This window comes from Pteropus vampyrus, unplaced genomic scaffold (assembly GCF_000151845.1).
Source record: "Pteropus vampyrus isolate Shadow unplaced genomic scaffold, Pvam_2.0 Scaffold123, whole genome shotgun sequence".
Classification (NCBI taxonomy): domain Eukaryota; kingdom Metazoa; phylum Chordata; class Mammalia; order Chiroptera; family Pteropodidae; genus Pteropus; species Pteropus vampyrus.
The window spans coordinates 4,091,261-4,105,084 of record NW_011888904.1 but is presented as its reverse complement, the minus strand read 5'-3'; the positions used below and the strand labels follow the sequence as shown (position 1 = coordinate 4,105,084).

General features: G+C 35.2%; 1 protein-coding gene across 2 annotated transcripts in view; it reads left to right on the top strand.

The window, feature by feature from the left end:
* Positions 1-12,061, top strand: part of ERP44 (endoplasmic reticulum protein 44) — a 69,798-nt gene extending 57,737 nt beyond the window's left edge. For both annotated transcript variants that reach the window (XM_011366265.1, XM_011366266.2), the window contains 2 exons: positions 7,093-7,195; positions 9,095-12,061. In XM_011366265.1, coding sequence (XP_011364567.1) covers positions 7,093-7,195; positions 9,095-9,196 — 205 coding nt within the window. In that variant the 3' untranslated portion in view covers positions 9,197-12,061. The remainder of the gene's footprint in view (positions 1-7,092; positions 7,196-9,094) is intronic.
* The last annotated feature ends 1,763 nt before the right edge of the window (positions 12,062-13,824 follow it).

The window sequence follows — 13,824 nt, the reverse complement described above, 5'->3', positions numbered from 1 at the left end:
AGTCTAGAAAGGTTATATTTTTCTAAGTACTGGTCCATTTCTTCTAGGTTATTAAATTTGGTGTTATATACTTTTTCATAGAATTCTTGTATAATCCTTCGTATTTCTGTAGTATCTGTCTTAATTTCCTCTCTTTTCATCCCTGATTTTATTTGTGTCCTCTTTTTCTTTGGTGAGTCTAGCCAGGGGGTTGTCAGTTTTATAACCTCAAAGAACCAGCTCTTTGTTGCATTTATTTTTTCTATTGTTTTTGTTTTGTTTTGTTTTCAATTTCATTTATTTCTATTCTAATTTTGATTATGTCTTTCCATCTGCTGACTTTAGACTTCACTTGTTCTTCCTTTTCTAGTTTTTAAGATGAAGGTCGTTTCTTTGGGCTCATTCTTGTTTTTGGAGGTAGGCCTGTAATGTTATGAACTTTCCTCTTATGACTGCTTTTGCCATGTCTCAAAAGTTTTGATATGTTGTACTGTCATTATCATTCATTTCTATGTATCTCTTGATCTCTCTTTTTATTTCTTCTCTGACCCAGTTATTCTTCAGTAGCATGTTGTTTAATCTCCATGTATTTGTGGTTCTTTCCGCTTTCTTTTTACAGTTGATCTCTAGTTTCAAAGCATTATGATCAGAGAATATGGTTGGTATGATTTCAACCCTCTTATATTTGTTGAGGCTATTTCTGTGTCACAGTATGTAGTCCTTCAGAATGTTCCTTGTGCACTAGAGAAGTATAAGCAACTGTTTTGGGATGGAAGGCTCTGTAAATGTCAATTATGTCCAGTTGGTCTAATGTGTCATTTAAGGATGTTATTTCCTTATTGATTTTCTGTTTGGGTGATCTGTCCATATCCAACAGTGGGGTATTTAGGTCCCCTACATCGATAGTGTTTTGGTCTGTTTCTCCCTTTAGTTCTGTTAGTAATTGCTTTACATAGTTCAAGGCTCCCTGATTGGGAGCATAGATATTAATAAGTGTTATATCTTCTTGGTATATGATTCCCTTTATCATTATGAAGTGTCCCTCCGTATCTTTACCTTTTTTATTTTGAAGTCTATTTCGTCCGATATTAGTACCGTTACTCCAGCTTTTCTCTGAATGCCATTTGCTTGAAATATCATTTTCCACCTTTTCACTTTGAGTCTATATTTGTCTTTGGAACTGAGATGTGTCTCTTGGAGGCAGCATATGGTTGGGTTTTGTTTTTTGAACCATTCTGCAACTCCGTGCCTTTTTATTGGTGAGTTCAGTCCATTTACATTTAGGGTGATTATTGAAATAAGAGGTCTTATAGCCATTTTATCTTTTGCTTTCTGGTAGCTCGGTGTTTCCATTGCTTCCTTGTCCTTGTGTTTCTGTTTTCTTTATTTTGGTCGGCTTTTGTGGGTTTTCCCTCTGGTCCTTCTTGTTTTATATTATATATTTCAGATCTGAATCTTTGGCATGTGGTTACCATTACAAATATGTAAAGGATAGTTATATATATATATATATATATACAGTCGTCCATTTTCTTCTGCATGTGCCTTATCTCCATTCCCCTTTGCGAATTTGGATCTTTGAATCCTCCCCTTCTCTGCCATTTAAGTCACATATTTCTATGTCTATAAGCTTATTTTTTGGAGATTTTTCTCTTTCTTTCTGAGCTGCCTTGTCACCTTGGTTGTTCATGGTGTTTTATGGACTATTTCTCTGCCTGGGCATTAAAAGAAGTGTATTCTACTTTTTTTCCAGAAAGAAGACTTATATAAAAGTCTCTCTAGCTTATTGCAAGGAAGGCATTTTACTTTTGGTTTCCTGTAGCTGGCATCTAAGCCTCTTGGTTCCCTACTTTGTAAAAGCCTTAATGATGCCTTTTTTTTTCTTATAGATGTTTAATCATGCTCACTACTCTCATTCTCAGTCCTTGTCAGTGTTAGCAACAGTTTCAGTAGCTTTTGCTCAGATTCCCCTGGGGCTCCATGGTGTTCAGTCTTGGAGGGTATGGGAGGAGGGGTTCTTTGGGTTGGGGGATGGGGGCTGTGGCTCAGCCTTGGTTTTGCAGCCGTGGCTGGTAAAAATCAACTGTTGTTTCTTTGCCTTCTCCACTTCTCTGCTGTCCCCACTTCTCTGCGTTCTGTTCTGATGCCTGGGCACTGCTGCCAGCTGCGTGGAGTCCACAGCTCTCCCATACAGGGCTGTTCAGGGAACTTGCGGCATCTTCTCCCTCGGTCCCCTACAGGGAGCCCAGGATGCGAAGGGCAGCTTCTTGGTTTCCCCCAGTCCACTGCCCGACACCCGGGGTTCTAACCTGTGGTAGCTCTTATGTGCAGATCCCACACTCAGATGTGCTGGTGTGCAGTATGGGTTTTTTTGTTGGGCTTTAGATGTTCAGCTTATTATTGTTTCAAGGGGAGAGATCTGCGGACGTCTCTCACTCTGTCATGTCTCTGATGTCTCTCTCTAAAGTCAACTTTTTAACAATTACTTTTATTTCTGGACACTAGCAATGAATAATTAGAAACCAACAAACTGTTCAAGTATCATTTGTAAAGGTGGGGGCTAACTAGGTATAAGTCTAACGAAATATGTGTAGGATCTGTATGCTGAGAACTATAAAACACTGATTAAAGAAATCAAAGAAAACCAAAATGAATGAAGAAAATGTGTTCATGGATTGGAAGACTCAATATTGTTAAGATGTCAATTTTTCCCAAACTGATCAATAGATTTAATGCAGTCTCAACCAAAATCTCAGCTAGATTTATTTTAAATTTAGACAAGCTGATTCTAAAATTTATATGGAAAGGTAAAATCTAGGATAACCAAAACAGTATTGAAAAAGAAACAAAGTTGGAGGACTCATACTACCTGACACTAAGACATAATATAATGCTAAAATAATTAAGACAGTTTAGTACTGGTGAAAAAAATAAGTACACAGAGCTGTGGAACAGAATAGGCTAGAAATAGATACACAAATACAGTAACTGATATTTTTAAAGGTGTAAAAATAATTCAATAAATGGTGCTTGGCCACCTGAACATCCTCATACCAAAAAAGGAATTCCTCCTATAAAAATTTAACTCAATTGATCCTGGACCTAAATATGAAAGGTAAAACTATAAAACTCTTAGAAGTAAATGCAGGAGAAACTCTTCATGACCTGGGGTTAGACAAAGAGTTCTTAGATAAACACCAAAAGCACCATCCATAAAAGAGAAAATTAATAAACTGGCCTTCATCAAATTAAAAACTTTTGTTCTGCAAAAGATACTGTTAGGATGTAAGGAAGATATATGAATTGCAAATAAGAACATGAAAAGGTGCTCGACATCACTAGTCATTAGAGAAATGCAAATTAAAACCACAATGAGATTTCATTCTGTACTTTATAGAATGGCTAAATTAAAATACTGATAATACCAGGTGTTCTTGAGGATATAGAGCAACTAAAACTCTCTTACATTGCTGGTGGGACTGCAAAATGATACAGTTACTCTGGAAAACAATTTGGCAGTTTCTTAAAAAGTAAAACTTGTACCTCCCATTTAACCCAGCATTTTTCCTAGAGAAATAAACTGTTCACACATAAACCTGTGCATAAGTGTTTCTAGTAGCATAGTTCAAAATCACCAAAATCTTGAAAGGACTTACATGTCCTTCAGTGGGTATTATGGATAAACTAATTTGGTATATCCAGTCAATGGAATACTATTCAGCAGTAAATAAAGACACAAACATTTTTATACATGCAACAAAATAGATGAATCTCAAATGCAGCATGCTAAATAAAAGAAGCCAGTCTCATGATTACGTACTGTATGATTCCATGTATGTGACATTTTGGAAAAGGCAAATTATAGGAACAGAACAGATCATTGGTTGGCAGGACCTAGGAGGAAGTGGAGGGTCTGACTTAATAAAAAGGATGTAGGAATTAATTGTTCTGTATCCTGTTTGTGGAGGTGGTAACAAGATACTTATATACATATGTTATAAAACTCATAGAACTGTAAGCCTAAAAAGTGAATTCTGCGTGTAAATTTTTAAAACTAGTAAAAATACTTCTCACCGTGTATGCATTTCTCAAAGCTCTTTTAATGTAGCCATTGTAAAAGGAGTAGCTCTTTTAATGTAGCCATTGTAAAAGGTGTAGAATGGATCTCATTGTGGTTTTAATTAGCATTTCTCTAATGCCTAGTGATGTTGAGTACCTTCTCACTGTGTCTAAATTTTGCATCACCTAAAAGTAAAATTGTAAACAAAAGCTTTTGGAGGATGGGAGAGAAACACCTAGGTGTTCTAATTAGAAAAATTATACCTTAAAGTGTGAAAATATAATTGAATTTATTATGCCAAGGGTCCATTTATTTTCCTTTTCAGCAGGTAACCATGTTGTCTCTTCCTGACAATATGTTGTTGATTCACTGATTGTTACTTAATAATGATGGATAGTTTTCTGACCACAAGCTAGATAAGAGTTCTTTTTTGTAATCTGTTTCTGTGCCACATCAGTTCAGATTCATCCTATCTCCCTGTCTTTGCCTTTTGCTCACAATTCTTTCATCTGCGAAGGGGAAAAATTTAAGTTAGGGAAAATCTGTTTCGACTGTTCTCTATGAATATTTTACATTTAAGGTTTAATTATAAGTTATATCTTGACTAGCAGATGCAGTTTACACTGTATTAGCTGTGATCATCTTTGGACCTTATAATAAACTAACAGGGGCTTTATCTTAAACATAGATCATTTGCAGTTCTTTGAATTGAATGGTTATATTTTAGCACTTTGCTGTGGGTGACAGTAGATGATGTCAGATTAAATTTATATTGATCTCCTCTTAGTGTTTATCTCTGGTGCATGTGCAATTTCTTCAGCACCAGAGAACCTTTCAGAGGCATTCTGTCAATACAGCTACCTGACAGTCATTTGTATTTGTAAACTGTGCATTTGGCACCTGCTGTTCTCTGTTGCATTGGAGCTAGTGGGGAGCCAAAATGGGTGTACAGTGGAGTTATTGGTTGGTACATCTCAGTGGGAGTTATTGAAGGGAAGAAACAGCACTTGTAGGACCTCAGGAGAGGATAAAAAAAGAAGCTGGTAATATTAACACAAGCCAGCCATTCTTTGCTACCAAAATTAATGATTTAAACAGTCAATTCTACTTAAGGAATTAAAGTGTTTGTCCATCTGCATTTTAATTCTGTAATAGATATGAAAAATAAAAGGTTTCTATTTAAATATATACAGTGAATTTAAAAAATATCACCATCTCAGTACCAGACAGTTCATATAAGCAGAAATATAAATTAAGACAATGGAAAAATGCTTAATTTTTGAAGAAATGGAAATTAAAATGCAGATGTCTTTTACTTATCAAATTAGCAAAGCAACTTTTAATAATAAGGACAAAGGCTCTGGCAAGATTTCAAAGAATAAACATAGACAAGTAGCAGCAAAAATTATCTGATATTTTGTGGGTATAATTTACCCACACTTTGTCAAAAGTTCTTATATTCTTTAACCCCAGAACTCCTGCTTTATTGGCTATAACTCAAGGAAATAATTACAAAGAAAAGGCTGATACAGGAAGTTCTCACTTAGACATCATCAGTAGGTTCTTGGAAACTGCAGCTTTAATTAAAACATCCAGTTTTACCATAGACTAATATATAAATATAAATGAATTAAGTTCTCATGGCATCTTTCTGGTCACCAAACTTCTAAATGAAGACCCAAAACACTTCTAATATTAAACACTGAAATAAATGTGAGCTGTACATACAAGAATAATTAATAAAAACAAGATAATGGTTTTCCAACTTGCTTATTCCAGTCCAGGCCAGAGCCTACCTCAGCAGTTCAGGGTACAGGATGGAACCCAACCCTAGGCAGGACACCCTTCCATCGCAGAGCCACCCATACTCACTCAAACTGGGACAATTTAGACACACAAATTCACCTTACCTGCACATTTTTGGTATGTGGGAGGAAACTGGAGTCCCCTGGAGAAACCCATGCAGACATGGGGAGAACATGCCAATCCACACAGACACTAGCCCTAGCTGGGAATTGATTTTTTTTTCTTTTGAACACTATAATGAAACGTTATTTGAGACTCTGCTGTATATAAATCTGCATTGCTTTATAATGGTGTATTTTGCTACGATGGATGTCTCTGTACTGCAAATTTGCTTATACCCTGATTAGTATGAGAATTATGTCAGTGTATTAGAATTATATCAATATAAAATGGGTTGTGTTCGTTTATGTTATTTTCCTAAGAATATTTTGAAGCCATCAAAGAAAGCGTTTTCACCATTAAAAAGAATGCTTTAGTAGTAGATGAAGACCTCAAAAAAAAATACTAGTTTCATGGCCTTGAAAAATGCTTTTGCTTTTCACAATATTAAGCTATCCAGTGAGATGGCCCATGTGGTTAAATAAATTGTAAAAAAATTTCCCCTTGTGTTTAAGAAAAAACCATGAAAACGCTACACCCTGCCTTAGATTATTTGATAAAACTGGTTCTATTGGCCATGAATGCCCTAAGGACCTGTATTTCAAAAGAAGATTTATGTAAGCTCTAGGTTAACCTTACAGAGGATCATCTGGCTGAACAGGCTCAATACTGGTGGAGGGTAACAGTGGTAGTATTTTTGTTCTAGGCTCTTGGTAGTACTCTGAGTACAATGCTACATAATTTTAAGTGGTTAACACTATTTTTCCCTTGAGCCCTGTTATTTTTAGTGTGATTGATCAGAATATAAGGTTTTTTAGTTACTTACATTAAGAGAAATATATAAATGCCAAACAATCTGGATGATTAAGTTTTATGACTGCATCTTGATAGATTCTGATGCATCTGTTAAAACAATAAGCATAGAAAAATTTTTGTGAAACAAGTGCAAGAATTAGAACACAAAACTGAGTATCTACATATGATTACAAATGTGTAAAAATGTTCAACGTGTACCTGGCCTATAATAGTTATGGTGAGATGGTGGGATTCTCGGTAAAAAAAACTTTAATTCTTTATGCGAAGTTGGTAAAATAGAGGTAAGTCCATTTTAACAGTTAAGCTTAATTTTTATTCAACTTTGATTTTAGAATTCCTGGGAAACTCAAGCAGTTTGTATCTGACTTACATTCTGGAAAACTTCACAGAGAATTCCATCATGGTCCTGACCCAACTGATATAGCCCCAGGACAGGTAGGACTCATCTCTTTCTACAGCAGGAACTTTTTTTCTTTTTCAGTTGGTGTTGAAGAGGATCTAAAGCTCTTGCATAGCCTTGAGTTTCTGCTCCTGAATGTCTCTGTAAAGAAATTCTGAACAAACTCTGATAGTATGCAAATTATGTTCCTTTTTAAATTAATTTAAATATTTTAGACCTTCAGAAAAGTTGCAGTATTTTGGTCTAAGTATGCCTTTTGTGAAATATGGCTATAAAAGGGTTATATACAGTTGGCTTTAAAAAGAAGTAGGAGGCAGGAAATGGAAATAGGTAGATCAGTGGAAAAATCAGTGGATTCCATTAATTATTCCAGCTGTCCTTTGTAGCTGGGAGATTGACCACACTATGAAGAAAATGATGATTTGGTATTCTTGCTCAACCCTCCTAAGAGCTCTCACCAATCCAATATTCATAATGCCAGAAACTTATGGTTTAATGCAGGTTTTCCATTTGAGATTTAGAATGCTTGACATTTTGTATTTTTTTTATATACTTTTTTAACTTGAGAATTTTACTCTATCTTTTAATTTCTGTTACAAGTAATTTCTGTGTTCCTGCTTTGTTAAATACCTCTAAACTTATATTTTGATGCATTATCGATTTATATCATGTCTTTAACCACTATACTGAGAGGGGATATGACATATACCTCTCTTATTTCATATGCCCAGAACTTTTATTTTGCCTAAAGAACCTCCACATGTAAAAGAAAAATAAAAACTAAGTGAATTTTACTTTAAGTCAAATTGAGAGTTCTCTTTAGGAATCTGATGATACGCTTTTTCCTTGAAATCTGAGGTCAGATTTTTCTTTGATAATTAAGCAACTATAGAAGCAGACAAACTGTTAACAGTATCCCAAAGGTGATTATTTTCTTCAGAAAAGTAGGCCTGCTTAGTGTTTTATCAGATTAGGAAAAGATGTAGCTTACCATTATTGTATTACGCTGATTTGTTTCAACTTCTCCATTAGACAGTTGAATTCCTTGTATTTTACTTGTTCATATTGGTGTAGTAATGGCACCAAATACACGTTTGTTTTATAGTAATATAATTTCAACAAATTAAACCAAATATATCAACAAAAAGTAAAAAATGTATTGAGGAAGTGGAACATGATAAAGTTATATGGAAAGTTTGTAGACACATTGTTTACCATTAGAATGGGAATGTGCTATTATACATAGGATGTAATATATGCACTATGTGCCTGTGTTAACTACAGGGGATATTAAAACAATGACAATTATGTTTGCTCTTGAAGAATTTACAGTGCAGAGATAAAGGATACACTACACTGCCTTTCCTTAGAAATTCTTAGAGGTCACTCTTATAGTTCTATGTATATGTCTACTGTGCACAAGTAAAATATAGCAGAAATTAGTTTCTTGCAGTATTTAAGTACTTGCAGTATTTGTTTTCCTCCTTATTTCAATTAATTTCTGGCATTGAGGTAATTGTTAAATAAGAATTCTAGCTACAGAGTAGGTGCCTTTTATTCTCTTATCAGTCATTTGTAAGGGAAGGGTTTAGGCCAACTTAGTTAAGGGTTGTGCTGCCTCTACAGAATATTCTAGGAAAGCAGCCAGGTGTCAGGTATTTTGTTTCCTTCCACTGCTCCTCAGGAACTGTCAACAGGTCCATAGGTAATAGCTCTGGCAGCCCTGTCCTAGAGAATCTGAGTAAGGGAATATGAAATGGGAAAAGCAAGATTTCAAACTTAACTCTTGCCTTTGGCACATAGCAGCTATCTTTTATTGATTATTAAATAGCAAATAATTATAGGACAAGTACCATTCATCTAATACTCCTATTAAAATATAATAACACCATATAATATATTGCTATATAAATGTTTTATTCTTTCTCTTGTAGGAAGTCCAAGATGTAGCAAGCAGTCCACCTGAGAGCTCCTTCCAGAAACTAGCACCTAGTGAATATAGGTATACTTTATTGAGGGATCGAGATGAGCTTTAAAAACTTGAAAAACAATTCGAAAGCCTTTCAAACAGCAGCATCAACTTACGTGGTGGAAATAGTAAACCTATATTTTCATAATTCTATGTGTATTTTTATTTTGAATAAACTGAAAGAAGTTTTGGGTTTTTAATTTTTTTCTCCCCCCAACTCAAAATGCATTGTCATTTAAATATAGCCTCTTTTTAAAAATGTGCTAGGGTTAAAAAAAAAATAAAAATCAGAGGCCTATCTTTGCTTTAAATCTGTCCTGTAAAATTTTTATAAATCAAGTGAAAGTGACATTGTCATAAACATACCATTAACTTGCACTACTAGGTTAGGGAGCACTTAGGGATGTTTCCTGTGTACTATGTGCTTTTCTTTTCTCTCTTTACATATGATCAATTCTGTTGGTATTTTCATTATCATATTTCTCAAAGCTAAGGGAGTACATATTCTGGATACTTGGGAGGGGAATAAATTAAAATTTTCACACTGTGTACTGTGTTTTACTGACTGGTTGGATATTGCTTATGAAAATTCCATAGGGGTATTTTTTGGATTCTTAATGTGTAATTTAAACATACTATGAAGAGGAGAGCCTTAAGCCAGAACATTTGGCAGGAATTGTCCTTATGAATTAAGAAAAAGAAAATGAAAGGTGTTTTTAAATTTCTATGTGTTCGTCTAACAAAGTGGCATATGGATGGCATTTAAAACTTTGAATTGTACCTAAATCTGGGAAAGGAAACTACTAGTGGAGCAGGTTACCAGTATTGAACTAGATAACTTTTAAGGCTCCTCCTATCGTGACACTTCCAATTTCCTAAGAGAAAAACCAGCAAATTGTATTTCAGTTAATTCCAACCTCCTTCTATCTTGTAGTCTTGTTATAGTCTTATAGATCAAAGACAGTAGGTACAAAGGTTTTTAATTTCTTTATATTGTGAAATTTGTCAGAGGACCCTACCCACTCTAGATTCTCTGATTTCCCAGGCCTGCAGTGTACAGTCAAATGGGTCCCTGTGCCAGGCCTCAATACTGCCAGGGAACAAAACCAGAGGGAGAGGACCCTCAGTATCATATCAGGAAGCCCAATACCAGAGGACAGACAGGTTCAAATTGGCTTTCCTCTGGGCCTGGGTTGGTGCTATAGGCCAAGAGTCATTTTATATTTGGAGTCTGAGTCAATCCCAGTTTGGGGAAAGATTATTTTTAAGCTTAAAAGGCTGACATGTGCCATTATATGTAGTATGTAATATATGTAACATCTTCCAATTCTTTCAAAATAAAGTGAATATTTATAATGGATATTTAATGATTGTTATTTTTAAAAATCAGCCTATAATCCATAGTTATGCATGACTTATCCTTCTTTCAGAATAATAAATATTGTTAATAAGATGATAAGGGGCATGTTTAGTATATTTTACCAGAGTAACTAGAAAAGCAGGACAGTTGCCTAAAAGTTGAACCTTCATTGCTTTTAATCAATAACTTTGAAATCAGAGTTGTCTTCAGGTCAGAGGATAGACCAAATCTGAGGTCGTCAGAATGAAAATTCACATTCAACAAGCTAGTACACAAAACCAAAAGTAACATACGCAGTTCACTGGAATAAATTTATAATCCTGTAATTGTCCTTAAAAAATAATAAACGAAAGATAACACTCAAGTATTGGGTTGCAGAGTGTTGGCTTGACAGTAGTTAATATGAGAAAGGCCCCAAGGAGCACATGTTCAATGTGATCTAAGATAATTGAGTGGTTTAAAAAAAGTGAGTAGATTTGAGGATGCATTATTTAGCATTCATGCATACTGGGACTTAGTGCCACTATCACTGTCTTCTTTAGACTGAAGCCGTCAAGGGCAAGGATACTAAATTTTATATCTGTATCTCTACTGTCTAGCATTTCTAGTAGTAGTCATCATCAAATGTTTATTGAATGAGATGCAAAATGACCTTGTTTAAATTTTGTATCCCTGAAGGACTCGGCACTCATCAGGAATTTTATAAAAAGTCATGAACAAGCTTAAGTGAAAAACAGCAAATACACTGCAGAAAATAAGTTCTTGTTATAGAGTTGGTGCACGATGATAGCCTGTGGCTAGGGAAATGAGGGCTGATTCTGCAGGGCCTTGTATGTCAAGTGAAGGGGTCTGATACTGTATCTTATAGGCAGTAGATACTCATCACCAGATTTTAAGTGGAGAAGTATGTTCATATTTAAGAAAGAATACTATGGCAGGTCTAGGTATAGTAAAATGAGTCCAGCAGAGAAGAGAGAATGGTCAGAACTAAGACAGTGACAGCAGAGACAGGAATAGATACAAGATATGGCAAAGATGTAGATTCCATAGGGCTTTGTAACCAGTATAACGAGCACTTCCAGAAACCTAGAACTCACAATTTAGACTTCTTCCTCTCTGAACCATGAATCAGAATATTAGAGGTGGAAGTTTCATTTTATTCAGTCTACTCTTTTTATCAGGCTCCTCAGCTGTGAAGAGAGGAAATAAAAGACTAGACTGAAGAACACATTTGAGTGCAAAACTATAACTAGAAGCAGGCCCTTCTGCTTGTCAGCTCACTATATTTTCCAGTTTTTCAAAAATTGTTCCAGTAGTGAGGGGGACCACAAAAGGATGAAAACTTTAGATGAAATTCTGACCATTTAGAGAGAGTAGGCATCTAAAATATCTCAAAGCTCTCCAATGAAGTCAAGTTGTCAAAAATCATGTACAAAAGAAGAAAAAAATGGTAATGATAAAGGCCAAAAAGAGAGTGAAATATATAACTCCGAAATGTTAAAGCTCAGAATGAACTTAATTTGCAGAAAATGCTAAAGTTGCCAAGAAAGGAGGTATAAAAAAAAAAAAAAATGGATAAAGGAGTGTAACAAGAAAAGCAGAATAACTGAATTTTTATTTTTTCTCTGACAAGGCGATATGGTCTGGCAGGAAAAAATAAAATGACTGACAAAACTACAAAAATTAGAAGTAAAGAAAAATCTTGCCACCTTAAATTTCAGGGCTTAGGCCCAGACTTCAGTATTCCAGAGAGCTGCTGGAAGTTGCAAATGCTTCCTCTGTTAGCAACCATTAGGAATTTTTGAGAAACCATGGAGAATGTAAGGTGACAGAAGACTAGAAAGGGACAAATACTATTCCAGTTTTCAAAATAATTATAGTAAATGGCTTTACCTATTTTTCTAAATGAAAATCCCATGAACCAAACTAAAATGTTAGTCTCTGGGGGAAAGATAAAGTATAAAGAATAAAACAAAAATCAATTTTTAAGCCCAATTAAGACTAGGAGGACAATAGGTTGTTTCAGGACTTAAATTGTTTTATGCTGATTATAACTGGTTTATGTGTTCACTAAAACAGGCTGGATAGGACCTCTGCTTGGCAACTGTTTTTTAGCTGTGTTTGAATTTTTGTATGTATTTCCAAGTAATAAAACTATAAAATATTTCTATATTTGAGACTTTTTACTAATTTGTCTTAACATGTTGTGAACATTTTACACAGAATACATATGACCAGAGTCACAAGCTTTTGCAGTTTAAAGATTTTTAGATTATTGTACTTGAATCACAATGGGAAGCTATATAAATCCATATGTTGATAACTCAACCCTCGCCTTTAGTTGGTATCAAAGCTCCCTCTTGCAGAACATGCTGGGGAAGGGCTAGCGTGCCCTTAATAGGTTTTTGAATCACTAGAAGAGGAAAACTGCAGCTTACAAATTGCTTCTCTAAAATGTCCCCTTTCCTCTCCACTCCCCTACCTTGCCTAGTAAATTCTTTCTATCCATCCTTCAATGCCCAGGACAATGATCACCCCCTGTGGTCCCATAGCCCTTATGTGTTTTAAGAGTATACAGTCTAATATAAAGTTGGAAGTACATGTATCCCTTTTCCTTAGGACCATGTGAATGCCCTGGAAACAGGAATGCTAAATTTGTATTCTCAGCAGCCTAGAACACTATAAGTGGTCAATAAAATCGATGAGGAAAAAAGCCAAATTACATAATAAATATATGAAAAAAATGAATAATGGACAAGCAAGCATCATCATAATTCAAATGGACTCTGCTGACTCATCTGTGAATCCCAATTACCTGAAGTCTAGTCACTTTTAGTCCTATATCCTAATTGGCTATGGGGTCCTAAATTTTACTTTAGAATAGATTAAAATCTTACACTAACTCAGAGATAATAACTACCAGAATGACACTCAAGTGCCCTCTTAGGCAATGAAGAATCCTGCAGAAGTACTGGAAACCCATGAACGTTACATTTTCCATGACGTAGATCTGACCCCTAGCTTAGTCATTAGCCTTGAGGGACAGACTGTAGTGAGTTGACAAAATACATTGTGTAGTTCATAAAACATCATACATTTACCATTTAGCAAGTGTTAATTACCTACTGTTGCCAAGCTAAGGAAGGATACAACAGTGAAGAGACTGTCCCTAAATCACAGGGCTCAAAGTTGAGTGAAGGGACAAAACAGGTGAAAAGGTGATTACAATAGAACATCATAGGTGCTACATTATGAGTTAACCAAAGGGGCATGGAGGTGTGTGTACAGCCTTTGGAGTTGGGAGCCTTCCTAAAAGGAAGTGATTTCTTGAATAG